At 47.5% G+C, this 26,923-nt stretch overlaps 1 protein-coding gene across 1 annotated transcript; it reads left to right on the forward strand.

The window, feature by feature from the left end:
* Positions 1-440: 440 nt before the first annotated feature.
* On the forward strand, positions 441-26,923 carry LOC117578850. Its single transcript, XM_034264637.1, has 3 exons — positions 441-2,860; positions 26,079-26,239; positions 26,320-26,923. Exons 1-3 carry the CDS (start codon positions 1,348-1,350, stop codon positions 26,377-26,379), a joined length of 1,734 nt encoding a protein of 577 aa, XP_034120528.1. The 5' UTR covers positions 441-1,347; the 3' UTR covers positions 26,380-26,923.

A 26,923-nucleotide genomic window follows, 5' to 3' on the forward strand; every position in this document is an offset into this window, starting at 1 on the left:
AGTGAAGATATCTCTCAATAATTTCTGAAAATAATTTCCAAGTGAATTTTAATTGATCGAATCAAAGAGTTTAAGTTTACAATAAACGAATGAAAGGAATAGAATAAACAAAATCGAAACCGAAACCAAAACCAAAACCGAAAACAAAGTGCCGCACGCCGAAAGCCATAAGAAAAGATTCAAATAAAAAGTGCTAAAAGTTCCTTAAACCAATATAATACAAATAATATTGTTATAACTATAAAATATACAAATTATACACACAAAAATATTCTTTGCATTTTAACAAACAAACAAACGAAGAGAGCCCCAAGTGCCGTGGGAACAACAATTTCTGATGCAAAAGTTGTTGGAGAACTACACAGATTCAAGAAACTAATATACACAGAAAGACTTTATATTTTTTTGGTGGTGTATTACAAGTTGTCCTCGTCAGCAAAACAAAAGCCAAGAAGAGGCGCAAGACTCGAGCAGTAGCTGTAGAGGCAGGTCTAGAACAGGCAGTACCGACGGACACGGGCAGCAACTTGTTGTTAGTCCCTGTACCCTCTCTGCACTCCTCCTCATCAGTCTCTTAGGTGGAAGAGCACTGTTCTGTTACGGCGTTCTTGGGGCGTGCGTGTGTGTACGTGTGTATGCGGAAAGGCCAACAAGGTTCAAACCCTCAGAAACAACAGCCGCATCTCATCGGGGAAACTCCAAGCAACACAAACTCACACTCCAGCTCCAGCTCCAACTCCAACTCCAACTCAAACTCCTGGACTGAAAGTAGACAATTGATTATTGATTTTGTCTAAGGCTGCGTGGAAGTTCGCAGCTTAACGGAGCGAAGCAGGGCCACAAAACAGAGTTGGCAACAAACACGGCCCCGACGAAAGACGCAAAGCAACAGCAAAAAGCAACAGCGGCGAACGAGAGACGAGAAAAAAACTGCGAGAAGAAAGTGTAAGACAAAAAACGCGTTGAAAGGCACTCAGCCAGCCACGGCGAGGGACGGAACGGGACAGCAGAAAGCTCGTCTGTGTTGGGCAATGCCAGGCGTATGCCGTCACAGTGTTGGGCAGCGGCGCGCGGCATGAAGACCTACAAGAGCGTCGAAAGTGTCAACCAAATAGAATAATAAGAATCGCCCCAGCGACTAACCAAACGCAAAGCCTGTAATCTAAAGAGCAGGCAGCCCTTGTCCCCCCCCCCCTTCCAGCGTCTCTGTGACCCATCGTCTGTGCCGCCTCTTGCACGGAATATTTCGCTTATTTTCCTCAAAATCACTGTCGGGACCTGAGGGACCAGCAATCCGTCAAAATAAGTGGCCACATTGAGAAACTGCGACAAATCAACAAACGGAAAATGTTCTTCTCGCTGGCCCAGACGCTCTTCTGCGTGCTCCTCATCCAGGGCGGCCTCTACGCGCTGCACCTGAGCGGCAATGGCGAGAAGTCTTCTCCATCCTCCAGCGTCATGATGGGACCGGTGGATGGCGGTGCTGGCCAGGCGATCGGCCCAGACACCTCATCGTCCTCCTACTTGACCTGGAAGCCGGCGCCGTCTCAGCAGCAACAACACCATCAGCAGCATCCGGGTGGCGCCCCGCCGGGCGGTGGCCACGCCTCGCACCGATCCGCGGCAGCAGCCGCCTACGACGCCACCACGGTGCGGCTGAACAAGGAGATCGCGGACATGGCACAGCTGGAGCGGGAGCGGCTCATGCTGCTGGCACGGGCAGGCAAGCAGACGGCGGAGAGCAACGGGCCGACGGGCCATGGCGCTCGCGGACACCAGTTCATTGCCGGACGCATTCAGATGCAGCCTAGCGAGGAGCTGGATGTGGGCGATTATCCGGCGCTGTTGCAGCAGGCAGCCAGGGGCTTCATATTCGGCAGCGTGCAGAAGGAGCCGCCTGCTCCGCTGAGCAACGAGGAGGACTACGAGCAGCTGGGGGAGCTGGACAGCCATCCCGTGAAGTACTACGGCCGGGTGGTGGAGCCTGCGGATCGCGAGCAGGAGATAGAGCCGCCGCTCTACGAGCCACTGCACTCTTTCGGGGACTTTGACGACTTCTCTGAGCTGGACCAGGAGCCGCATCTCGGCGAGGACGAGCTGCTGCGCGAGCTGGACACCTATCAGTACCATGGCATGGAGGAGGAGCCGCTGCCGGAGAATCCCTACCGCACCCTGGAGCAACTGGAGCTGGGTGCGCCCGAGTCCATGCAGCAGCTCTTCGAGCAGGATCACCGCGACGGGCGTCCGGCCAAGTTGGCTGGTCACCCGGGCTCGACCCATCCCGGCACTGGAAACTTCAACATTCGCATGCAGCAGAAGTGGGCCAGGAAGCGTGCTGGAGCCGCAATGGACCGACAGCTCCCCTCGTTGCAGCGCAACATTTTCGGGCAGCACTTCAAGCAGCAGCGTGGATTGCTCTCGCTGGCCAACTCCGAGGCCACGGCCAGCAAGCACCTGAAGGCGAGTACCCGTTCCGGCAGCCTCAATCTCAATGCTCCCAAGGATATTGAAAAGTCAGCGCAAACAGACGCAAGTGGAGGCGGCAGTGCCGCTGGTGCCGCCAGTCAACAGCAGAACAAACCGCAGCACGAGTCCACATCCGGAGATGCTCAACCGCAGCAACAGCAGCAGAAACAACAGCAGCAGCAGCCGCAGAAATCGAATACGGAGGACAAGAAGGAGCAGTCCGAGCAACAGTTGCTGCATCCCAACCACAAGCGTTCCGGCAGCGTCAAGTCCGGCGGAGTGGGAGCCCAGGGCGGCGGATATGCACCAGCGCCATCAGTCTCCCACAGCGTAGCCAGTCAGTTGATGCTGCGCACGGCCCGCGGTCAGAGGCAGTACGATGTGCCACAAATCGGTGAGTAGCCCCAAAATATACATTTTGTATACAGTTGCAACTGTAATGAGTCCACCGAAAATCGATGAATCGAAACTGATTGGGCTGCCCTATGACCTTTAACCCCCTTCAACCATAGTTCAACATACTCCACCGCCAGAAAATTGATCTAATCAGACCTCGACCCAAAGAAAGGCACAGCAATACAACAACAGTCAACCCCCAAACACCATTCCCCCCCTCCCTAAGTATTACCTGTATTTCATGTCAGCTAATTTTGTACGTAGTACGCCACCGGTACCCCCTCCACCATTCATTGCATGGACAACGCTTGACCCTGGCGTGTTTCACAATTCGGTTATTAGTTTTTCCGTGCCACTATTATTCCGGTCAGACCTGACTACACTCGACTCCCGAAGGCCACTAATCGCTCTAATTTCGAACCCAAAATAGGCGCAAGCCAGCCTGATAGATACTCGAATGGTCAGTAAGCAATGGCAATTTAATTGTAAATCCCATTGGGAATTTTTCTTGCCCACAAACAGAGTAAAATGTGCAAAAGTTTAATGCTCAAACTACAGACAAGCTCCTTACTTGCTGCTGTTATTGGTTTCGATCCTCATCAATCAAGCGTCGACAATCGCACAGCAATTAATAATTTGTGCCCCCCCCCCCTCAACTCTTGGGAAACTGCAATGACAAAGTTATCTGCACTATTTCCATTCATTCATTTTTGCAGCTATTTTTGTAAAGTTTGCCAGGCATCCTGGCAGCCGCCTGCTACCCCTTGCCAATTGCCAATTGCCACTTGCCACTTGCTGGCCATTGCATTTAGCAAATTAGTCAGCGCGAAGCTGCGAGACAGCACAAAAGCCCCATGGCTCTACTTTTTGGGGACTGCCGTTCTCGGGGGGTAAGTTCGTCCTTGGCGCTTTACCCATTTCGGCTGTTGTTAATCACTTGGACGACTAAATTACTTTACAACAAGTTTTGATGGTCTCCATGAATACGGAATGGGCTTAGAGAAAGTCGGAGCAGAGGCTGTCGCTGGCGCTGGCACACCAAGAGGACTTGCTCTGGGCCTACTCGGGCAATCAATTTTCATTTTTAATTAACACTTTCAAGTTTAATGGCAGCCATTGTTATGGCCGAGTGCTAAATGCGATTTCATTGCGCGCCAACTTCTGGTTGGAGCTGCGGGAGCAGGCAGGACAATTTGTAATTGGAGATTCGAAACTTTATTTATATTCAACTCAACAATTTGAATGAATGGTTATTTTAACAATTTCTCAATTGAATTCACGGCAGCAGCAGTTGAGGGATTTAATGCGGCAATCGATTACGTGTTCGCGAGTCTCTGTCGATTGTTAAAATGGACTGCCATATTTTATTGCACGATAAATACATACATATTTATGCACTGAGAGGGAAAAGGCTTCATAGCAGGAGAATAAAGTGGGATTTATAATTGTAATTGTAATTGTCTACTCATGTGTATCGCGGATTTCTCACCGTTCAATTTCTATGCATACCCAAGGCGTTGCCTTGAATCCATTGCAATAATTCGGACAACAACAAATTCCAATTAGAAATTCAATTCTGCGTGGAACTGATTAGCCAATTAAATTTAATTGGAATGGGGGTTACCTTTTATTTTATTTTTCTTACCTGTGACCCTGCATGGCCTCTTCAATTCAATACGAAATGAGTTCAATCAATGTATTTTCGTTTTGTGCGCAGGTTTGGAGCGAATTTTTCCATTGGTATTGCTGCCATTGCCACTGGTGTTGGTGCTTTTCTCATGTTTTTGCTGGGAAAATTCCCCTTTGGTGTTTCACTTTCCCACATTTGGTTGGTCCCTCTCTATCTTTCTGTGTTTATTTGTTGCCTCATAACGTCATCAAGTGTCAGCTGCAAAGCCGTCCACTGGCAACCGCCAACCGGCAACCGTCCACCGCCAACGAAGACGTCGGCAGTGGCCTTTTCATCCCCACAATTGTTCACACTTTCCCTTGTTTTATTGGGAAAACTACAATTGTTTTCATCGTCAAGTGGAAAATTGAAAAAACCAACTGCGTCGGAGGTAGAAACACACAAAAACACATGTTGGTTTCAAACGGTAGCGCGTTCTCGAGGTGTCCTGCTGCTCGTCGTTCACCGACGGGTAAAGAGTTTTCATAACGAACAAAAAATAAAAACCCACTCGCACTTTTTCCGGGGAATTCTGCGGCCGCGGTGGCAGTTGACATCATTAAGACGCGTTTGCCGTTTATGATCTGAACGGTGCGGCTACCCACTAATTCAGTAACGGCACCCCGGGGGGCCCATCACGCCGGACAGAACCAAGAGCCGGACCCGGACCTTACACGGCTGGGACCAGGCACACAGGCAGTGACACCTACGGTGGCACTGTCAGTGCCAGAGACACACTCGCTCGCTCATTCATGGACGCCTGTGTTTGGCATGTCTTTTCTCCCACGCCCACATCCTGGCACTTTGCCTCTCCCTCTCACTCTCACTCTCACTCTTACCCTTACTGTCTCTCCCTCCCACTCCTTCTTCCTGCGTTTCTGAATGTTTGCTTGTGTCTGTGTGTGTGTGTGTGTGTGTGTCTGTCACTCATTTTCATTCCCTTTCCACACAGTTTTCTGGCTGTTGATTTAATTTGTAATTCGAGGAGAGGTCCTCAAGTGGGCACTTGGCGGCGAAAGGATCATCGATAAGTGCGGACGCACCCGCTCCGCGGACGCCCGCCCGCCCATTGTTCCATTGTTGCGTTAAATATTACGCAAATTAGTTGGAAATTGATATTGGAGATGTCTCCATGTCGTGAGCGTAGCAGACGTGGGCATGGACGTGGTCTCATCTATTGGAAAATTCCTAAGCCGCACACCAGCGACAGGTTGTCTGGCAGGACATCTGCATCCGGCTATCCCTCCCCCAATGCCTGTCTGAGGCTCAATAATTGGTCATTGATATGCAAATGGTCGGTCTTTTCGGCACACAGAGAGTGGAAAAATTGCCAAACAGCTCAGCTCGGGTCCGTCTGCCTTGGAATCGATCTCACCAAATCCTTGTCGTAATTTGTACAATTTCTGCTTTTCTGTGTCGGCACAGCATGGCTCCTTGACCTATAAAAAAACTATACATATACTCGTTCAATATATCTCGTGGTACAAGTATATAATTTGAGATTCTATGCGCAACAAAAGACATGAGTGGCTGGCTACACAGACGCATTTTCCCACAAGGTCGAAGCCAATTTATTCAGCATACTTATACATAGAGTTCTTTGCGATTGCATCTGTGGTCTGGACAGAGTTTCGTTTGGGTTTATGCTTAATTGGGAGGCCACACAGGCAGAGAGACTGGTTTAAGTTAATGAAGCCAAAGCGACAGAATACTGTTTGGTTCGGTAGGCAATGGCAGTGAGGGTACTGTCGAAAAGTCAAATGATTCTTTTCAAAAGTGTTGAGCCGATGGTGAAATATAACCGGTAGAATGCCCTCACAGTGCAACAGCAACAAATGAACACAAACGGAGAGAGAGAGAGAGACACACAGAGACTAATCAATAAACTACACTATGACATCATCTTCGCCAGCATCTATCCGGCAAGCAGACAGCTAGACAGCCAGTCCGTGGAATTTTAAAGCATACAAACAGACGCTTGGCCTAAACCCACATTGCCCCAGCTACAAGCCAGTCTCCAACCATCACAGCCACCTTTACCGCACACCACCACCGCAGGATCTGCTGTGGAGCCTGCATATATAATTGTGCCACACGACGGCGACGAGGCTGTGAGAAAATATTTACATTACCGTAAGGCCTGGGACCCGAAAGACGTGAGGGGAGCGGACAACGGACAACGGACAACGGACAACGGACGACGCGGCCATTGAGCAGGCCAATTGTGTGTGTATGTGTGTGTGTGTGTGCGTGTGTGTGCGTGTGTGTGCGTGTTGCTAACTCATTCAGCCAGTTTGACGACAGCAACGCCAAAAGCCAGCCAAAGTTTTGTCCTTCTGCTTACGTCACAAAAGTCAGACTCTGCGAACCGAGATTGATATACATATAAATATGTAAATACATATGTACATACATACACACTTATACTTATGTATTTATGTACTATTCGTACCACTGAAAATGTGTAGGAAGTGTGGTAAGTCGGAAGCTGGGATTCTAGTCGAAAAGGATTGCCGTGGTGTGGGAATGAGAATGGGAAATCGAATGGCCAAATAGCTGGCGGGGGCACTCTGCTGTGTGCACTGCATAAATATCAGCTACTTCGCTTCGAGTAGGAGTCAGAGTCAGAGTCAGAGTAAGAGTAAGAGTAGGCGGATGGATCACAATGGATGGATGGATGCTTGCTCTGGACAGGGGCTGGGAGGCTCTTGCCTTGCCCCCTAAAATCTATAATAAGCCACAAGAGGCCAAATGACCGAAACTCTTGGCTGTATATGGATGTACATATGTATATGTATTTGAACAGTCAACAGCGTCAGCTCTTAGTCATCCCAAGTGGGATAAACTCTTCAGCAAATAAATGTATCAGAGTAATTGCGTATGAGTGTGTGTCCTGTATGCCGCGTATCTCTCTCTCTCTCCCTCTCTCTCTCTGTGCTCGTGGTAGACTTTTTTAGTCAATGAAGCGTCAAGGACTTTTGCTTATGATATATTTACCCAAGACAGAGCCAAAACCTCAGTGAGTGAGAGAGATAGAGCAGGACAGAGAGAGGGAGTGAGCTCCACAAGAGATGATGCAATGAAATCTAGAGGCATGCCACAAGAAGGCGAAAGTGTAAGAAAGGACGATTGCGAGGAAGAGCGGAGCAAAGCGAAGGGGAAGCCTTGCCCAGACAGCCAAGTAGTTGTCTTCCTCACAGTCTTCTCCGTCTCTGTCGTCGTCGTCGTCGTGCCTAATGAGTTGCGAGCTGACGCGGAATTTATGAATGAATCGCAAAACATGTGAGTAGACAGAGTGGGTCCACAAGGGGGGCAGAGTGGGTGGGCACACACACACACACACACACACTCATTTTGGCTCTCCATTGTTTCAGCTCAAAGTGGCCGTAAAATTATCAGAGTGTCAGAAGCTGCTCCATCCACAGCAGACATTTATCCTATTTAGCATATAACTAATGGCTTATTTATTAGCCCGAAACACTCTTTCAGCCCTCCTCTGCCCGCCTTTTGTTTGCTTTTCATGGCTCAAGGGAGGCTGACGAGCGGAAAACAGATCAGTTTTCGGAACGTGGGCTCCTGACGTCAAATATTTAGCACTGTATTGGAACCCCTTGCTACCCCTTCAATGCACTTCACTGGAAGTATTAATAGTCGTATATTCTATTTCAATGGAAGTAACTCTTGCTTGCGTTGCCTGGTCGTAAATGGTGGAAATGAGGAGTACTGAGAATGGCCAAAGGTGGCTCCTGCCTGGTAACACTACCCGACATGATTTGCAAGTTTATTTAAATTCTTGAAACAAACAAACGTAGAGACAAAAAAGAAGTTGGATTTTGTCGCGTAGTGTAATCAATGCGTACTCGCATTTCGCCAAGCTTCAGCAGAAGCTGAGGCATTTACGCAGTTATCCTTGAACCTGAAAGCAAAGGAAAAGTACCAGGCACGGCTAAAAAAGAAAAACTACAATAATTCGAGGATAAAAATCTAGCAGACGGGCTTGGGCCAGGCCTGGTCGGGCCTCAAGTGCGCAAAGACAAATGACATATGACGGAGGTTCCCCTTTCTATTTTGTTTATTTTTTTGTGTGCTGTCCGTGAAGAGAGAGAGAGAGAGAGTAAGAGAGAGAGAGATAGAGAGAGAGAGGAGTCAATGTGCGTCATAGTCATAGGCCATGGAAATCAAACGCAATAGAAAAGCCAAGAAGGAGTCCGTCCGGGTCGGCGCCCAGTGAAAACTAGAGCAGGCAAAGCGGAGTGCCAGGACCAGTGCCTGGGCGTGTGTGTGTGTGCGGACTTGGGAATCCCATACACACAAACACACACAACTGCAGGGTGTTGCGACTGTGGCCAAGTGCATAGTCATGATAATGCAAATTATGGCTTATTTAAGCCGACAGCTAAAGCCTACTTTCAGGCTGCATCACTTCACCATGTCGCAGGCCTGCAAACTAAACAAAACCCAAGAAAAAAGTTGATGCTCGTACTCAAAGCAAAAGCAGAGTGCACTTGGAGTGCTGAAAGAGTTGGCGTTGGCCAAGTGGACATGGACACGGACATGAACACGGACATGGACACGATGGGATTGAGGTTAGAGGTGGGATGAGGATGCTGCTGCTGCTGCTGCTGCTGCCTACTTAAAGGCTTCCGGCCCCGGGAGCTCGCATCAGTCGTGCATAATGAGGCTAGCACTCACTCGCATAGCTGCATGCATAATTTAGTCGGAGAAGAGCCGGGAGAACGAAACACCGTTAGACAGGGAAAGCAGCAAGAGCACCGGAGGAGGCACCGGAGCAGGTCCTGAGATGGCTTGTTGTGCTTTTCTTACTTCAGAACGGCCATAGACACAGCCACTGCCACCGCTGACCTTTTCCACATCGAAGCGATCTCAGTCCATGGAGTACTGAGGGGGGAGGTTTCGGTTCCCACATCCCATCCGTTTTTGCATAATCATCTCCGAAAATATTGTACCCGTTTGTAATGGGCAAGTGCCTGGGACGGGTCAGAATTATGCAATATTTATGTGCGCCACGAATATTCTAATTTATAGGAAAACAAAATTATTTTGCAAAGAAATGATCCATCTTCCACACTCTTAGAGGAGTTCAAAGAGGCTCCAAAGAGCCAGTCTGCCAAACTGACCAACTGGTTAACCCTCCAGAGCGAACACCAACACCAACACCAGTCAGATAGTTTTCCATCAATCATCGACACTTCCTGCCAGCTGCCATTATTGATTTGTCTATTATGCCATCTTTTTATATATAAATCTACATATATTATATATATTTGTATACCTGAACGTTGAGTGGAAAACGGACGTGTCCGGTTCTAGCTTAGAGTCTTTTCAAACAAGTCAAGAAAATATGGTGAGGATTCCACTCTCAGACACTACTTGTTGCCCGTTGCTGACCAAAGGTTACACACTGTGCCACACCTGCCACATACATACAGATATGGCAGTGGAATCTTTTGCCAATGGTACACAGGAATCCGATTGATAGATGCCTCTTCTGGAAAAACTTATTTATATTGCAAAACGAATAAGGCGATGCCATTCAAACATGCTTCTGTTCGAATAAATCAAATTTGCAACAAGACAAGAAACAAGAAGCAAGAAACAAGAAAAACCACAAACCACAAACCACAATGTCTGATACTGCCTTTCAGTCCCTCCCTGTCCTCCTGCCACCTGCCTTGCGCTTTTCGGCTTAAGTCTGGCAAATAAATGTCAAGGTGTGTCAGGCAGGGTCTGATGCTGATGTCGTTGCCGCTCATCGGTGTGGGATTTAGGTGAAATTGACAGGTGGTTTGCAATTAAATAAGATTTATTTATATTCACCTATCAGGAGAAGAATAGATTAATGTATCTGTATGTATGCCCCGATCTGTGGCTAGTTGAGGCATAATATAGACCCGGATCATGACCTCTGGCTGTCAGCCGGCCAGTGTGCACACCAAATGTAATGAACTTGTTGTTCGTTTGTAGAAAATAAGTTTAACTTGTGGCAACAAAGTCGTTTCCCAGCTCACATTTAAGTTTGTTCAAAAACCGCTTAAAGTACACCAGACTCCCTGTGCCACGGTGTGTAACGTGGCTTCTTCCACCCGAAAGCCGCCCAATGGCTGGGCAAATACTCGCCGTCCATGCTGTGGCCCAGCCCAGGCCCGTCTGTGTACCATGTCTGCATACGTCAGCCGAGCCGGACCGCAGTCGCTCCTGGGTACACATAGACCAGCAGAGACTCGTGCACACACACGCAGCTGTACAGCGGGTTCTATGTATACATACCTGCATATACTTATTTAGCCTTGCATGGGCTACAAATACCCTCGAATTTCGCTGAAGAACGCAACTTATCGATCCTTACCCATTAGCAGGAAACGATTTGTTTCAGGAAAAGTGGCTCTTGTTGGATGGCCCTTTAATTGCCATAGATAATCCAACATAGATTTAACAACTGTTCGAATATAATGGTGAAACCTGCGAGGAAGGGTATTTCAAGTTTTGGTTTGCCGCAGTCCGCGTCGTGCTCTTCTTGTTGCTTGTGTGTGTATTTTTAGCGCTGTAGCGCCTAAAGCAATGCACCATTATCTATACAACTTACACAAACAGATGGAAGAGCTGGAAGAGCAGGGGGAAATGGAACAGACAGTCGGACGGTGAGACTGAGGGTCTGTTCCAGGCGGAGCGGGCGGAAATTAATACGCGACAAGCCATGGGTTGGTGGGTCTATCGTTGCTGTGTTGGTGGTCTGGTGGTTTGGTGGTTTGGTCGTTCGGTCGTTCGGTCTTTAACCTGCCGCATGTACTAAAGCAGAAAATGGTTGTTCTGCCACAAACTATCCAACAAGGGAGTGCGTAGACAGTCGGCTAGAGGCTGCCTGCCTACACTGCGGCAAACAGGTCCGTCCTGCCACATGCCTGCTGTCCCGAAACTTCCGCCGAGTGCGGGTAATGTAATGAGGTCAGTGCGATGTGGCAGGGTCTGCGCCATTTTCTAAAACACCATTAAACGGCCTTCGTTCGCTCCGACTTGTTTGAATCAATTTGTGCGACATTTCCTAAATAATTGAGGGCAGACCCTGAGCCAGAGCCGAGCTGCGTCGTGGCATTGCATAATCGAGGTGCCTGCCAGAGCTTATTTCTCGCATTGTTTTCCAATCAAAAACCAAATATAAACCAAACACTTCAGCCACTACGTAAGCCATAAGCAAACACAGTGAATAGAAATGGACAAAAGGAAAAGCCGAATGCGAATGCGAATGCGAATGCGAGTGACAATGTGAATGGGAATGGTAGGTTAGGGGGATGGGACAGGCACGGGACAGTGACAGTGACAGTGACAACAATGGCAAGCTGCTGCAAGCCCCACTGGGAGCAAAAGCAGGACCTCAACTGATGTAAGTAGGCAGTCAGTCCATGAACATGGACACTTCATTCTCTGGCAGACCCCCCACAGAGGGGACCCTGTTTCTGTGAATGAAACCAAGCGTTGGACATTCAAATCCGTTTAGGGTTGACTCAACCATTGCCCCAACTGTGATTCCATAAGCCTTGCAGTGATTTCACTTGTGACTTTCAGTGTGCCAAATGCCACTAGATCAATAAGCGGATTATCAAAGCAGTTTGTGGTTTCTATGTGGGGATGGGGATTTAGGCCAGGTTTAGGTTGTCTTAAAGTCAATTCAAAGCGTTCAAAGTCACTGTTTTAATTTTGCTAATGCTTCCAAGTATTCCCCAATGCACTTGGAGCTCTTTTAATTCATAATTCATTGTGTTGCCCCTCAGGAGTACTGACTTTTACAGTCTCTGTTTCCATCACGGTCCAGCTCTGGCCGCATGGAAGTCTGAACTTACGAGTTGGAGCTGAAATGTAAGCATATTGTTTGGACATCTTTCTATGCCTGGCATTTCTGTGAAATATGCCAAGGCAATCAAAGCTGGGCTGACAATCTGCTAAGGGTCAGAGTTCAAATTGAGTTTTATCAAGGAAATTAAAATTAAATGCCAAAAGAAGGGAACGAGCAAACGCACAGCTCCTAAAAACCAAACCAATTCCACCCACATTGGGTGGCACCTTTGAATCCCTCGCCCTCGCCCTCGCCCTCGACCCATGTCTACAGCTGCACTTTTGCATTCACTGGAAGGGGCCGAGGGACTTCCCTGCTGGGGTCTGGCTGGGGTCTTTCCTGCTTTGCCTGCATTATTATTGCCAAAGGTGCGCACTCTCCTTGGTACTTAAGTGGCTGCCGTCTGGGAACTGTCAACGGTTTTGGCTCCCCTTGGGAATGCCTTTGGAACCACTTTTTTCACCCTTGGCATTGTGTCATTTGACAGTCGGCGTCTTGACAACAAGTTCCCTCTTTTTAACAGCAACCCCCCCATAGTCCCCCTTTGGGACCCAGCCAGACTCTGCTTTGTCCTCTCTGCACCCTGAGAGGGAGAGTCAAGGCCTGGACAAGGCTCAGACCAGAGCAAGTGCTTAGGGGATGTCGCGCGGAAATTAAGTAACTAAGTAGCCCCGGACATGGAGACTGGAGAGAGCCAAAGGGGCTGCTTCATGGGGCTGGATTTAAGGCAAGGGCATGGGAACGGCAGCATAATCAAAACTTTTCATTATGAAACAACATCGCATCGCCCACCCTGCCGACTGAAGGCGAACCAGCAGGCAGGGCAATATTTTATAATAAAAACTCATCATTAAACACGAATACAGCGAAAAGAAGGAAACAAGGATGAAAGGAGGAAAGGCGTCTCTGCGTTCTTCTTGCTGAGAGAACACTTTTGGACAGGTACATAGTAGGTAAGCGCTGCGGCTTGGAAAAAAGCAAAAGTTTTATTGTCGTTGCGACCGAAGAAGGCATAAACTTGGCTTAAAAGTTTCAGAGGCAGTTGGCGTTGGCGTTGGCGGCCTTGTCCAAAAGCTACACCCCACGACCGCTCCACATTTCGTACGGCTGGCTGGCTATTTTTAGACACTCTTGGAGAGGACCACGTCCAGGCTCAGGTCCAAAAAATGAGAGAGAAAATTACAGTGCAACTTTTGGGGCCAGAAACACTTTTAATGAAACTTTTCTTTCCTCCTTATTTATCTCTCTCGCTGGCTCTTCTTCTCTTCCGCCTGCTGTCCGCCACAATACTGAAATAGGTAGGCAGAGGAAAAGCTAAGGAAAAATGAAAAGGAAAAGGCCAAGGCGTTGTCTTAGCGCTAATGAAAAGTCAAGAGAGAAACGGACTACGTGCCGAGCAGCAACAGACAGCAGACTTCAGCAGCAGCAGCAGCAGCAGCAGCAGCAGCGGGCATCCCAAGAAAATAATATTAATAATGTGAGATATGACCGGTAAAAGGATGAGTTGGGGGTGGGTAGGAAAGGAACGGAGCGTGTTGGCTTAAGGGAAAACCAAAGGGAGCTGCTGCTGCAAACCCTTGGACCCTTGTGGGTTCTTACTGTCTTCCAACTGTCTTCCAAAACTCGCTCAGCACTAAAAATGTCAAAAGTTATAAATAATTTTCCATATAGCAAAAGTGATATGTTCAAAACATGTTGACAGTGCACCGCAAACGCAAAAGCAAACGCAGACGCAGACGCAGAGTCCGAGCCATGTGGCCGCCAGAAGCCGCCAACCATGCCCGGAGTCCCAGAGTCCCAGTTCCTGTCCCAGTTTTCAATTTGCGAAAAATTTCCAAAGCAAAAAGTTCAGAGTAAACAAGCAAACACATCACACGATGCCAGCCAAGGAGCAGGAGTCTTGGGTCTGTGATCCAGCAGCCAGAATCCCGAATCCAGGGTCCAGACTCCACGGGGGAGGTGCAGAAGCAAGAGTAATCCAGGAGTTATGTAGCATTCCACATGTTTATGTCCAGTTAGACGCACCTGCCATGGAAGCTCTTGTTTTGGCAGGACTTCGAATGGGGAAGGAGGAGGAGGGCCACGAAATTTGTATGCCACTAATGCCAGGAAAACAATTGCGAAAAGTAGTTTTCTCGACCATGCACAGACACGTACTGGGACTGGGGACCCCACCAAGGCGAACAGTGGGTGCTGGCAGGAAGCTAATGGTCAGCGATTTATTCCGGAAATACACGTAAATTGGTCGAGTCTTTAGGTATAATATTTCCATGGACGGGATCCACATATGTAGTGCCAAGTGCGTGAGGCAGTCAAGACGAGTCAAGAGCGGCAGCAGAAGAATATTTAAATTATTGAACGACATCGAACTATTTCCACAGGTTCAGAGTTCTTTTGCTGTGTGTGCCCTGTCCCTGCTTCAGCTCTGACCCTCCCAAGTGACGCAAGTGACTGCTTGGCGGGAGCTGCCATAGCCAGCCACACTCGACTCCAGCCGGATAATCATCATTAAATCATCCGCCAAGCCAGAATTGTAACCATTAAAGCCATAAATAAAGCGGCAGTGGCTGAAACACACCACAGCCGCGCCAGCCTAAACCCATTCGGACGCGGGCCACGGGAAGCGTGCTCTGGAAAGTGGGCGTGGCTAGCACTTGACAGCGCGCGCCTGTAATTACTTTGATTCGGAAAAATAGGAGAGAAGCACAGAGAAAAGAAGCACGCGCCTGCCCGCGTGGAAGCTTTCGGTAGAAAGGAGGAAAGGAGGAATATCTCCCGCCAAGTATCTGTGATCCAGGTCGCAGCGGAAAATTGATAATTATTTTGCTTAATTTTGTGCCTCAAACCGCTTGTTTAGCCCCCAAGCCAAGGTCCAACCCTCGGGGGTCTGGTTGGCTGGCTGACGTCACAGGCGAACGACCTTGAGCTGCCACAGTTTCGGGATTCGTACAGGGGAGTGTGGGGCACTGGGCAGGTCAATTAGCAATTGGCTGAGTGTGACATTTTTCCATTTTCACGGACGAATGCATCCGAAGCAATTACCAAATGGTTTTCCTTTAGCAGCGAGAGGCTTTTGCGTCTGTTGCCAGGCGGGCGGGCGGTCGCTGAAGAAATCTTTTCTGATAATTATAGGAGGAGCTTCGTGGTGTGCCAGGAGGCAGATATCCAGGTGCATATGCTTCTATAATTTGATGAAATCTCCTCTGATCCTGTAAATACATTTTTAGGTAGCTTCATGTACCCTCGTGTATACATAATCCTTTCGCCTGGCGCACATTTGCTGGTTAGGAAGGGATAATACTAATACCATTTGATGCCAATTAAAGCTCTCGTTCTGTGTGCTGCCATTTCCCCATCTCCCAATTTGCTACACTAAATCTCAGTGTGTGTTTTCCGCTATTCCGCTTTGTTATCGGCGTATCGCCGCCATTAAGTCGCTTATCTTATCAGCAGTGATTAGACACGCTTCTACTTGATTGCCAGCCATCAAATTGCAGTTGAGAGTGGGGACAGAGACTGGGAACTAAGCGGATTGGACTTGCCGACTGGTTTCATGGATGCCCACAATATTGGCTTCTCTTGCGCTTTGCTGCACGGGTTCGTAGGGGCTGTTCAAATTGGTTCAAAATGAATTGCCAAAAGGTTTCCCGTGGCTCAACAGGTTACGCTACGAAAAAGGAAATTGAAAAGCCCCACCCTTGCTGAAAATGAATAAAGAAAATAAAAGCAAGGAAATGTCACCACTGTTCACCCATTTATTCAGAGCGTCAGGCAATGCGGAAAAATGCGGACAACCAGGACTGCCTGGTAGACGAGGATGACGGGGGCGAGGTTTGCCCTTTATCCTTCCCATTGTTGTGTGAAGCGGAGGTTAAATCATTTGCGGATGTCAGCCGCATCAGAATGGGCGTTTGTCCTGCTTTAGAGTCCTCCTACGGCTTCTCGACAACCTTCTTCGCACGCCCAATTATACAGCGCGTTGCGCAAGTGTAATGCCTTTAAAGGTTTTGCATTTCAAAGCTTTCGCTTGCGAGAATTCCTCTTGGGCTGCTGGCCGAGACCTGAGATGGACTTCAGTTTCGGGTAGGCACTGTGGTAGGCTGCGGTTTGTCGTCTGCAAATGAGTGCCACGTGACGTAGACAGAAAATAAGAGGCCCCCAAAATGGACCCGAACCTTGTTTCAGCCACATTTTTCTTGCGCATTTCGGCGTGACTTAATTGCTGTGTGCCTCTCTCTCTCTCTCTCTTTCTCTCTGTTATGTATATGTATAGGAGAAATCCGCACCTTTGTGGCTTTTCGACTTTTTTGTGTTCGCTGAAACCTCTTTTCGTGCCTTTTATTTTGCCAGGCGCTCTCCACCGCTCTCCGCCACAAACACCCAACGTACTCCCTCTTCGTTCTTGCTGCGCTTTTATTTAAAACATTTTTTTGTCGTGTTGCTTTGTCGCATTTTAATCTGCACATAGCACGCGATTACCTGGCCCTGGCCGCGCCTCCCTTCCTCACCGCTGGCCTGGGCTGCCTTTTTAGGCCCTAATGTATGTGAGAGTTCCGGCAGTAGTCTGGCCATAGTGTGCGTGTGTGTGTGTGTGTGTGTGTGTGTCTGTGTGTGTTCGCATTGTTGCTGCTTAAGCGCGATTTACACACAAATGCGTTACCGCCGCTGTGGCTCTTCCTGCCGCCAGCCTTTGCTGCCTCTTTCCGTCTTCAGTCTTTCAGTCCTTCCGCCCCGACGTCGACACATACTCGTACAGAAATAACAACCAAGCTGTTTTATTTTTAACACACCACCAATTATAAACAATGGCAGTGCATGTGTATGTGTGCTTGCGACTAAGTTTAGTCACTATTCAAATGAAAACTTGTTTGAATGTCTCGACTTGGGGATACCCGCTAACTGGGGGATATGTTCACCCATGAATACATCCTGGCATCCTTCAACAAGCAGTAATTCCTGCCAAGCTAAGTATGATCTGGAAACCTGCTTCATCACGAACACAACATACCCTGTACTCTACGATTAGCAAGTACCGAGTATATTGCAGATGTGGCTTCTTTGATAAACTATTCATTTGCTTTTTTCTGTTTGACACAATTTGAATTTCAATTAAAATGCAAATTTGAAATGCACACAAATTATGGCATTTGTTCAAATTTAGCTTGAAAAAATAATGTATAAAATGTTTATAAATAGAACGAAGCACGGCACAGCACTCGCTTTTCCTTTCTAGTTCTATTTCTGCTCAAGTTTGGGGAAAATGTTTACTAATGTGGAGTGATGGGCGGGCAGCTTGAGTGGCTCCAAGATAGCGATTCAATTATGGGAGCCGCCACACAGCAGCTTGGTATTTCTCCCAGAAATATTGCGGCTGAAAGTTCCACTAAAACTAGCAAAGAGATAACGAAATACGAGTAGTTTTGAGCTATAAAGATTTCGTCTCGCAGCCAAGGACAAGTCAGGGGCATAACTCGAAAGGCTCCCAAATGTGCGGGGACATAACAAAAGGCGTTGGAGCAGTCAGTCAGAGAAGGTGCGTCCAGGGCTCGGGTTCCGGTCCCCTCATATATGCTCCACACACACACACACACATGTACATATGTACATACCCCCAAAACAAAGAACCAAAATAAAAGGTAAGCGCACAAAACACACAAAAAAAAGGGGGGAAATTTGTTGCTGCCGCCTCAAAAAACGCTGAGGTTAACGAGCTGACGGGGCCAATGCGGCTGCAGCCGGCAAAGATGATGTTGAAATGATGGCATGGCTCTGGCTCTGGCTCTGGCTCTGGCTCTGGCTCTCTGGTCTGTGCTTGTGCCCTGAGCCTCAAAGAAAGGCAGGCGGCAAGGGGTAGGGCGAGGTCACGCCAAAACAGACACCAAAAGTCAACGGCAGGGCGGATGTGGCTCTGTGTGGTTGTGTGTGTGTGTGTTCGGGCTTTGCTTTTGTTGTCATTTGCAGCAGCCACCGAAAGTAGGCTGTATTAAAATTTTAGTATACCAATTGTGTGTGTGTGTGTGTGTGTGTGTGTTTGTGTTGTGTGTCTCAAATGACGCCTTGCTTAGAATGCTTTGTGTGTGCGTTTTGCGGTTATGCTGTGTAATTGTCGATTTTTGGGCCTTTGACGTCAAACCCGAAACAATAATCGTTGCCACTTTTGCTTGCGGATGGCTGGCTGATATTTTAGCGGCTTCTTTGTTGCCTCATAAATACACACACAAACACAAACACAAACACAGACACAGGCGGATGACAAATAAAGCAATTAAAATAATTGCAATTACATTTTAAAATCGACTCATCATTCCATTTGACATGGCCACATGCTACTTCTTCCATCACTTAATTCATTTAAATGAAATATATGTACATATGTTCGTACGTCCTGTCTGTGGCTGTGTACTTTTTGAAGGAAAATACGCTCTACCAGAAGCTTTTTGAAAGCATTAAAAGTACATCAATTACCGGAACTCCTAACCACGCACAGCTCAATAATTAACGCACTTTCTTGAAGGATATTCATAGATTAGTGGTGAGTGGAGTGGAAAAATGTGTTTCCAAATCATTTGGGTGTCTATTTTTGGATCAATTTTGGGGGCACAAACTTTTAATGGCCTTCATGTTTGCAGCGTAGCCAGCAAAGTGGCTTGCAGGTCTTTTCTTTTGGTTAGGTAAGGGCCGTGGTTATGCTTCCAACACTTTTTAATTGCCAATTAAGAAGTTTTATTTGCCGAACACTTGCCATTCCATTCCTCGCTCCTACAGATCAGGAGCAGATTTTTGCATGCGAATAATCCGTGGTAATGGTAGTAAGTGCTTTGGGTACATTTCGTTGTATTTCGTTGGCTGACCAATCGATCGGTTGGTGGCAAAGGCATCCGACAAGAAACAACTAAAAGAAAACTCGCACGCGTTAACAAAATCATTTAATTTGGCCAAAAGAGGGAGAGAGAAAGGGAGAGAGAGAGGGGGATGGGGAGGAAGAGGAAGAGGCGCTAAAAAAATATGAGTTTTTGATGGAATGTGCGGTGAGGGGCGAGGATGGTAATGGGCAGGCAGAGGGCGTTGGAGCCAGCGAAAAGAACGTAACGAACATAAGAAACGCAAAGCACACAGCGAAAACAGAGGCATACACACCCACAGACACACACACACACACAAACACACAGTGGCGGAGGCTAAAAATAGAAGTGCGCCTCCCGCCGCGGCACACCCTAAAGTGGGGCAGAGACAGCGACGAAGGAGGCAGTAGCAGTAGCAGTGGCAGTGGCAGTGGCAAAGGCAGCCCCCAAAGAAAGACAAGGACAAGACAAGATTACAAATGTGTAAGCAGCAATTCCCAGAAGTTGCTTTCTTTCGCCTTCCCCTCGCTCTTCCATTCTCTCTGTCTCTCTTTTCGGCAGTCTTTTGGCCCCCTCAGACACAGACACACAGACATACATATACACTGTGGGATCAGACGCCGCATATCAAACTGTTGATGGTTTGTTGCTTCGTTTATTTGTTGCTATATTTGGCCATTTGCTGTTGCCTCTTCCTGTGGTGCCACCCGCGCCGTGCCTCTGTCTCTGCCTCCTGCCACCACATCTGCTTCTCTCCCTCTGCTTGGCTGCTCTTATTGCCATTGTTAGTTTGATACCCTTGAAGGGGCCCACACGAACAATTGATCCGAAAACAAATCTTTACGAAAATTATGTTGTTCTTTCTAGAGATTACTTCGTACTTACAAACGTATGTACGTAGGTCTATGTGCCATAGATTTGAGTGTAACTTTGACTAATTTAATACAAATGGGATCACTTATTGTGCATACTTCTGTCATACATATATGTACATATGGGAAGGATATTCTAATCTTCGGCACCTGAAAGCCTATTTTATTTTGTGTGTTTGTCTTAGTTCCAATTGTCGGACGAGCCCCAGACGTGCCCCGTGAAAACGGTCGCTTACCAGCCCTCTCCCCATATGTGTGTAGAATTGTGGGGTAGAAGTTAATTAATAAATATGTATACGTATATGTATGTATGTATATGTAAGTTAAACTTTAATGACAAAAGTGGTGAAAAGGCATTTAGCACGCTTGCGGTCCGAGTTGGCCAATCTTAATGCCATCCGAGAGTTGAAAGCTTTGATTGACACTTTGGACGTCCTTTGCTTTGCTTTTCTATGCCTAAATATTCATGCAGAGAATGTCTAGGAAGAGCTCAGCGTTCTTCTGCGACATTCAGCGACTGTTTAAGTTCACTTTTGATTAAATCTGCTGCCATCATCAGACATATGCTTCTGCTTGCTTGGCCCATTAAATACTGAGCCCCAAAAAGTGCTGACTGGCCTCGTAAATGAACAAAAAATGGAGCGAAAACGGGGCATAAATGAACCATAAACTATGTGAATTTTGGAGAGCAAAGAGCCTGGGGGCTGCCGCTCCACTGAGTTATGGGAGATTTTCAATGTTCCCTAACAATATGCAAAGTGCTGGGGCGGCTGCCAGAGATAGTGGAGAGAGCGGGGTGGTCGAGCCATTTGCATATAAAGTGCACAAGTAGGGAGCAAAGTGATGCGGCCAAGTGCTTATGTGGTAGCAGCTCATAAAATGGTGGAAACGTTAACGTTAAGTAATGAGAGAGGTAGTTGTTCGGGCCTCTGACTATCGGCAATCCCAGTTAGATCTCATGACATTTGGATAATTCGATACTCAGTTGGTCTTAATGCCGTCAAGATACCTGACATCCTTGGCCTGGGGCAGCGTTTCCCTGGGTACTCCACGCTTGACAGACATTCCCACGTCAGAGGACAACATTTTCGGGGCAGGGTTTTTGGCGAAAGGTTCTGAAAGGTTTTCCATGTCCCAGGCTCCAGGGCCCATTGCGTTCCATGTGTGTGCATGTGATTTATCCGCATTGAATATGAAGTGGCTGCAAAACGTGGGGGAGTACTGACAATTAGCTTGCAGGCAGCGTAGTCGAAAAACATTTTGCCAGAGTGAACACAGAGAGACACATAGAAAGGAGCTTATTAAATTACAATAAATGCCAGGCAGAAGCAAAGTATGTCCGGAGGGGCACCAGCGGGCTCTCCAACATCTCCTCGTCCTTCCGCCTGTATCCTGTATTCTGTATCCTCAGCGATTGTATTTTTTACGCCCTGCTAAGCAAGACACAACACAAAAGGAAACAGCACAAAAAAAAAATTGCGAAAAAATAATACACCCAAGTCGAACCTGAGGCCGTTCCCATTCCCTATATGACAGTGGGTGTGGAACAACAAAAACAATAAAAATATGTTAAATTAATTGAAACAAAAAACACAGGAGAACACACATAAAAGCAAACGGCTGAGTTCCCCACACACATATGCAGACAGAGAAAGAGAGCAAGTCCTAAAATAATAGAAAGCCAAAACGGAACACTTTGTCGGTGCCAGATACCAAGTCTCGCAAGTATTGCTGCTACATTTCAGGATGAAATTTAATCAAAACCTCATTACAGAAGGCCTGAGAGAGATAGATAAATATATATAGAGAGAGAGAGAGAGAGAGAGATGGAGAGTGATAGAGGGTGAAGCGGGTGCTAAATAATGAGGGGAGCGTGGATCAGGAGCACCTCAATTTGTTGTCTCTATGTTGTCCTGCCTTGTCCTTTCCATTCCGGAAGCTTGACAAAAATTGAATTCAGTTTTGATGAGGGGCCAAACGCATACAAAAGACGGACAGAAAAGTAGAGAGAGAGAGAGAGAGATGGATACGGAAAAAGAGAGCTGCAGGAGGAGGAGACAAATGTGTCAAAGGCATTTTTCTTTCTTTCATTTTGGTTGCCTTCTCCGGGCATAATTTGGGTCCGAAAAGTGAAATTTTCAGCCCCGACAAATTGCCAGGTTGTTTGTTGTCTATGATGATGAGATGTCTCAGAAAAAGGGGATGGAGGGGGCAAGCGGAATGGCAGGGCCCATCAATTCTGGGAGTTGTCATATAGCCTTTTGTTTTATGCGTTGCTCTTTACTATTTACTGCTGAAATATGCAGGATACCAGGAATGGCTTACTCTGTGTTCACTCGGTGTTGGCTGTGTGGGCTGTGTGGGCTGTGTGGGTGGGTGTAAGGACGAGAGTTTAATGTCCCCACGAGTCTTGCTGCTGACTGCTGCTGCTCCTGTTTATGTGCGCCACATAAAACTATCAATTTATTGCTGCAAAATCGTTGCGCGCTGTTTCCTTTGGCTGCTGCTTCCTGCAAAGCGACGCCGCCCTCACACACACACACACAGCCACACAGACTCAGAGATTCTCACACAATACGTGCATACCATTGCACATTGCATTTTGCTATCTTTTTCGTGGGTTTTGTTATTATTGTTGGCAGCATTTTAGGCGCCATGATGACGAGACAACAGGCGTTTGCAGCTCTCCTTTTCACTGCTGCTGCTGCTGCTCCTCCTTTTCGATATGCCTGTGTGTATGTGTGCATTTGTGTGTCGTTTGTAATGGTGTGGGTGGCACAAAAGGTTTTCTTCTCTCCCATCTCGAACTTTGTTACAAGTTTGTGTGCGACTTATTTTTTGCCACGAACTTTGCGCTCTGCTGCTGCATTACGTATACGCCATGTCTGTCGCATGACAAAAATAGCATTGGCTTAAACCGAAGCCAAAGCTGGGAGCTAAAACGGGCTCCACCACGCCACCGATGGGTCCGACCACAATTCACAGCTTTAGCAGCTCCTTGGCAACAGCCAAATCCTTTTTATGCTTTTGATTTTTTGACACTTTTCGTTCCCCAGTTGTTCTTGCTGTTATTGTAGGTTGTTCCAGCTGTCCTTGTGGCTTGCTCGGTTGTCTCCGAGTGTCTTAGTGTCGACACGCGTTGATTTTGTTAGAAGAGTTCAAGTTTTTTGGTACAGTTGCCGCTGCACCCGCCATGTGCCATGGGTTTGTGGATGTAATTTGCATGCTAGACTCGAGTATATGTGCATGAGATGCACTCAAATGTCATAAGAAGTTACCGAAATTTCCATTTTCTGCTGCAACAGACATGTGACTATGTCTGACACCATGAGTATCACCATTGAGGGGATGTTTTCCAAGGATTTCCGCTTTGAAACATTGCCTGTTGTGGTATAGTCATGCACACGACTAGACAACATCAGTCCACCTTTGGTAGTGTGTCCAGCAAATGCAGTTGGATATCAAAATCTGCCAATTATCAAAACTCAAAACAAGGCCACAACGATATGTTGTGTATTCGGGGACTGATGGACTGTTTAAATGCCTCCTTTAGGTGTATTAATGGGTGTCCTCTGTTCCAATTTCTATCGTGACTTGCCTGATTTGGCATGGCCATCAGAAACTGTGCCATTCAACCCCGAGCCACTGCTCTGGGGCAGAGCTCTAGCTGGGACGCTTATTTCAATTTATTGCAACAACGATAAGCAGCAAGACCCAGCGCCAGCACCCGCCCAGGCGAAGGAGAGCGCAGTGAAACTAGCAAACAAGCACAAAAATCAATTTAAAGTTCAATAGCCTCAGTCGCTAGCTAACTGACTGCCTGCCTGAGCGGGCGGACGGGTGAGCGGGTTAGCGGTTGAGCTGGGTGAGTGGGTGACTGGGTGACGGTCGGATTGGGTGGTTGGCTGCATGGCACATGCCAGGCCCCGTGGCTGTGGCTCAGACTTGGCTGAGTTGGCTCCAAAAAAAGAAGGGCGCCAACAACAGCAGCAGCAGCAGCAGCACCAGCAGCAGCAACTAGCAATGCAACCAAATATCCCCTCGAACGAATGTTGCAACAATTTTGCGAGTTATTTGTGTGTGAAATTAAGTTCAAAGTACAAGTTGTAGGGTTGACTAGAGGCAGCAATAATGATAGTGGCCCGAGGCTAATGGCCGACATTGGTCTGCGTAATGTACTCCAAAGAGCCAGCCAATGTCGAATCTGAATAAGTTGTGCTTCGAGGACAACAGAAATATCTTACACAGTGCAACCTCCTTCCCGCCACAGTGCAGCCGCAATGGCTGGGGCAGATCAAACGTGCCCAAGTGCCCATTGATGCAATTATGAGGTTCACAACGAAGTTGATAAATGGCAATCGGCATGAGCGACACCGGCGGCGACACTGTCATCGCCATTCAACATTCACCATTCAACATTCAACACTCAACATTCTCCATTCCCAATCATCATCATCAGCAGCAGCAGCAGCAGCAGCAGCAGCGTAGGCGTCACCGTCACTGGGATCTCTGGCTGTCTCTGCGCAGGTGAGGGCGGTGCGGTGTCGGTGGCTCTTCAAATGCAAATGACTCTTTGGCACGCCACGCAGCTGGAGACACCCGGCAGACAGTGTTCGACAATGTAGCTAACGAAGCACACCTGACAGCCCCCAGGAACCCAACCATTGATCTCCCGCTGACAGACGGGCAGCATTGGGTGCGGACTGGATGGCTGGCTGGGGGTGGTGGCATGAATGTAGAGACAAACAGTTGAGCGTCAAGTTGCTTATGCGCTTTTTATCTCGACTGCCCCACACGCTGGGACAGGTGAATGAGCAGAAATATGAAACTGCAACCACAAATGCAACCATTGCACAGCCCACACGTACACACTGGCAAATTGTTGAACCGCAGCAGGTGCTGCGCATTTTTCAAAGCGTCACGTTAATGAATGGACAATGTTCGTGCCCACAACCCACGTGCTACCAAAAACTTTCAACCTGCCCTGCCCTGCCCTGCTCTGTGGGCGGTTAAGGCTTCATTTGATTGCCAAGTGAAATTGTATCCAATGAATTCTGCGATCCTCTTTCAGCATAGAATCAAAAGAAGCCAAAATGCAAAAATACGAATTGCCAAACAAATCGGTAACAAAAAACCAGAACATAGCAGCACAGAACAATTTTCCGCGCACCTAAAAATAGCGCACGGGAAAGCTGCAAGAGCAAAACGAGTGCGGGGAAAATCGGAAATGGGGGAATAGAGGAAAACCTATACGGGCAACTTCAACAAATCTCTATACACAAACATGCAGTGGAGTGTAGAGTGTCGAATGTGTGTGTGTGTGTGTGTGTGTGTGTAAACCGGAGGCGCCAACATGTCCTACAAGTGATTTATTTTTATGTATTTGTTAGTGGAGAGAAGAAAAAGTAAACGGGAAAAGGCAGTATAAGAGGAGGGAGCAGAAAGCGTGGAATGGCGTTCGGCACAAAAAAATAAAGTTTGTGTTGTTGCTGCTGCTGCTGCTGACAGCGTCGTCGCTTTACGGTCTCTTTCTCTCTCTCTCCCTCTCTTGTTCTCTCTCTCTCTGTATACCTTCCCGTCTTTCGCTGTCTCTGTGCAAGTCCAGCCACAGAAAGCAGTAAAGTACTAAACGTGCAACGATTTATAACAGAAAAAACCTTATAAGCGACTGCGACTGCTCTGCCGTTGCGCGTTGCACAGACAAACAAATGTGCGCTGGGGGGATGCAACATCACACAGAGGAAAGCAAATAAAGGTAGCATAGTTTTATGCGCCTGGCTCCCGGGTCCTGTGCAAGTTGCAACATTTAGACGCAAATCATGGCAGACATTAGCGTGTTCAAAACTTTTTCACTGAGCGATTTATGGGAAAAGTTATCCGCTTCCTCTATTCTCTATCCGCTCTACTCCCAGAGCACAACAACTATTTGGACTGACTGTGCAACCTGTGTCATGTGTCCTTCTTTCTGCTTGTTTATGTTGCAGAGTGTCCCACCGCCATGGATGGCATGGAGCGATTCGCCTGCCCCGTACCCGACCGGCAGGGACGGTATCGCTGCATAGACGATCATGTTCTGTGCGATGGCTTCATCGATTGCCCCGACGGCGAAGATGAGGACCGAAGATCCTGCATGTTCTACAAGACGGTAAGTGGAGCACCCTCGAGCCTGTACATGGACCAAACTAATCACAAATCGAAATTGTTTTTGCTCCTCTCTCATTGCAGACGAAGGCTCATTTGGATGTCTTAGCGGATGCATTACTGCGATGGGCGCGAGGGCGTTAGGCTCCATTTCCATTTCCATTTCCATTTCCCTTCCCCGGCCCCCACGCTCTCAAAAACACTCTGAGACAAAACCACACACACATACACACTCGATACAAAATACACCTAGAAAACCCATGTTAATCATAAATGACTTACAACTAGTTTTAACAATTTCCCCCGCCCTCTTTCTTTTTGAAGCCCAAACACTCCCAAACACACACACACATACACAGAAAAGACAACCACCCCGCCTGCCCCATGAAGAGAGCAGGTTACCCCAGACCCATAGACCTCACAGAAAAATGATATAAAAGACACAAAAATACGAAAGAATGAACTTGCTGCCTGTAAAAAGCCTGCACGGATTTCCACGTAAAGAAAGTAGAGAGAAACCATGAGAGAAACTAAGTAAAACAAATGAAACAAACGAAACGAAACGAGTCGAGTCGAGTCGAGTCGGCGATTATGCATAAGGAAAAGGTATGATTATTATTACACTATTATTATTAATTATCAACTAAAAGTAAAAGCAAAACCAAAACGAAAACGAAAACGAACTCGA

Source organism: Drosophila guanche, unplaced genomic scaffold (assembly GCF_900245975.1).
Source record: "Drosophila guanche unplaced genomic scaffold, DGUA_6, whole genome shotgun sequence".
In the NCBI taxonomy this organism is placed as follows: Eukaryota; Metazoa; Arthropoda; class Insecta; order Diptera; family Drosophilidae; genus Drosophila; species Drosophila guanche.

Coding starts and splice junctions, on each gene's coding strand:
- LOC117578850 (XM_034264637.1), top strand. CDS start 1,348: ATGTTCTTCTCGCTGGCCCAGACGCTCTTCTGCGTGCTCCTCATCCAG. Junction 2,861..26,078: donor GTACGATGTGCCACAAATCG/GTGAGTAGCCCC, acceptor TTTATGTTGCAG/AGTGTCCCACCGCCATGGAT. Junction 26,240..26,319: donor CCTGCATGTTCTACAAGACG/GTAAGTGGAGCA, acceptor CTCTCATTGCAG/ACGAAGGCTCATTTGGATGT.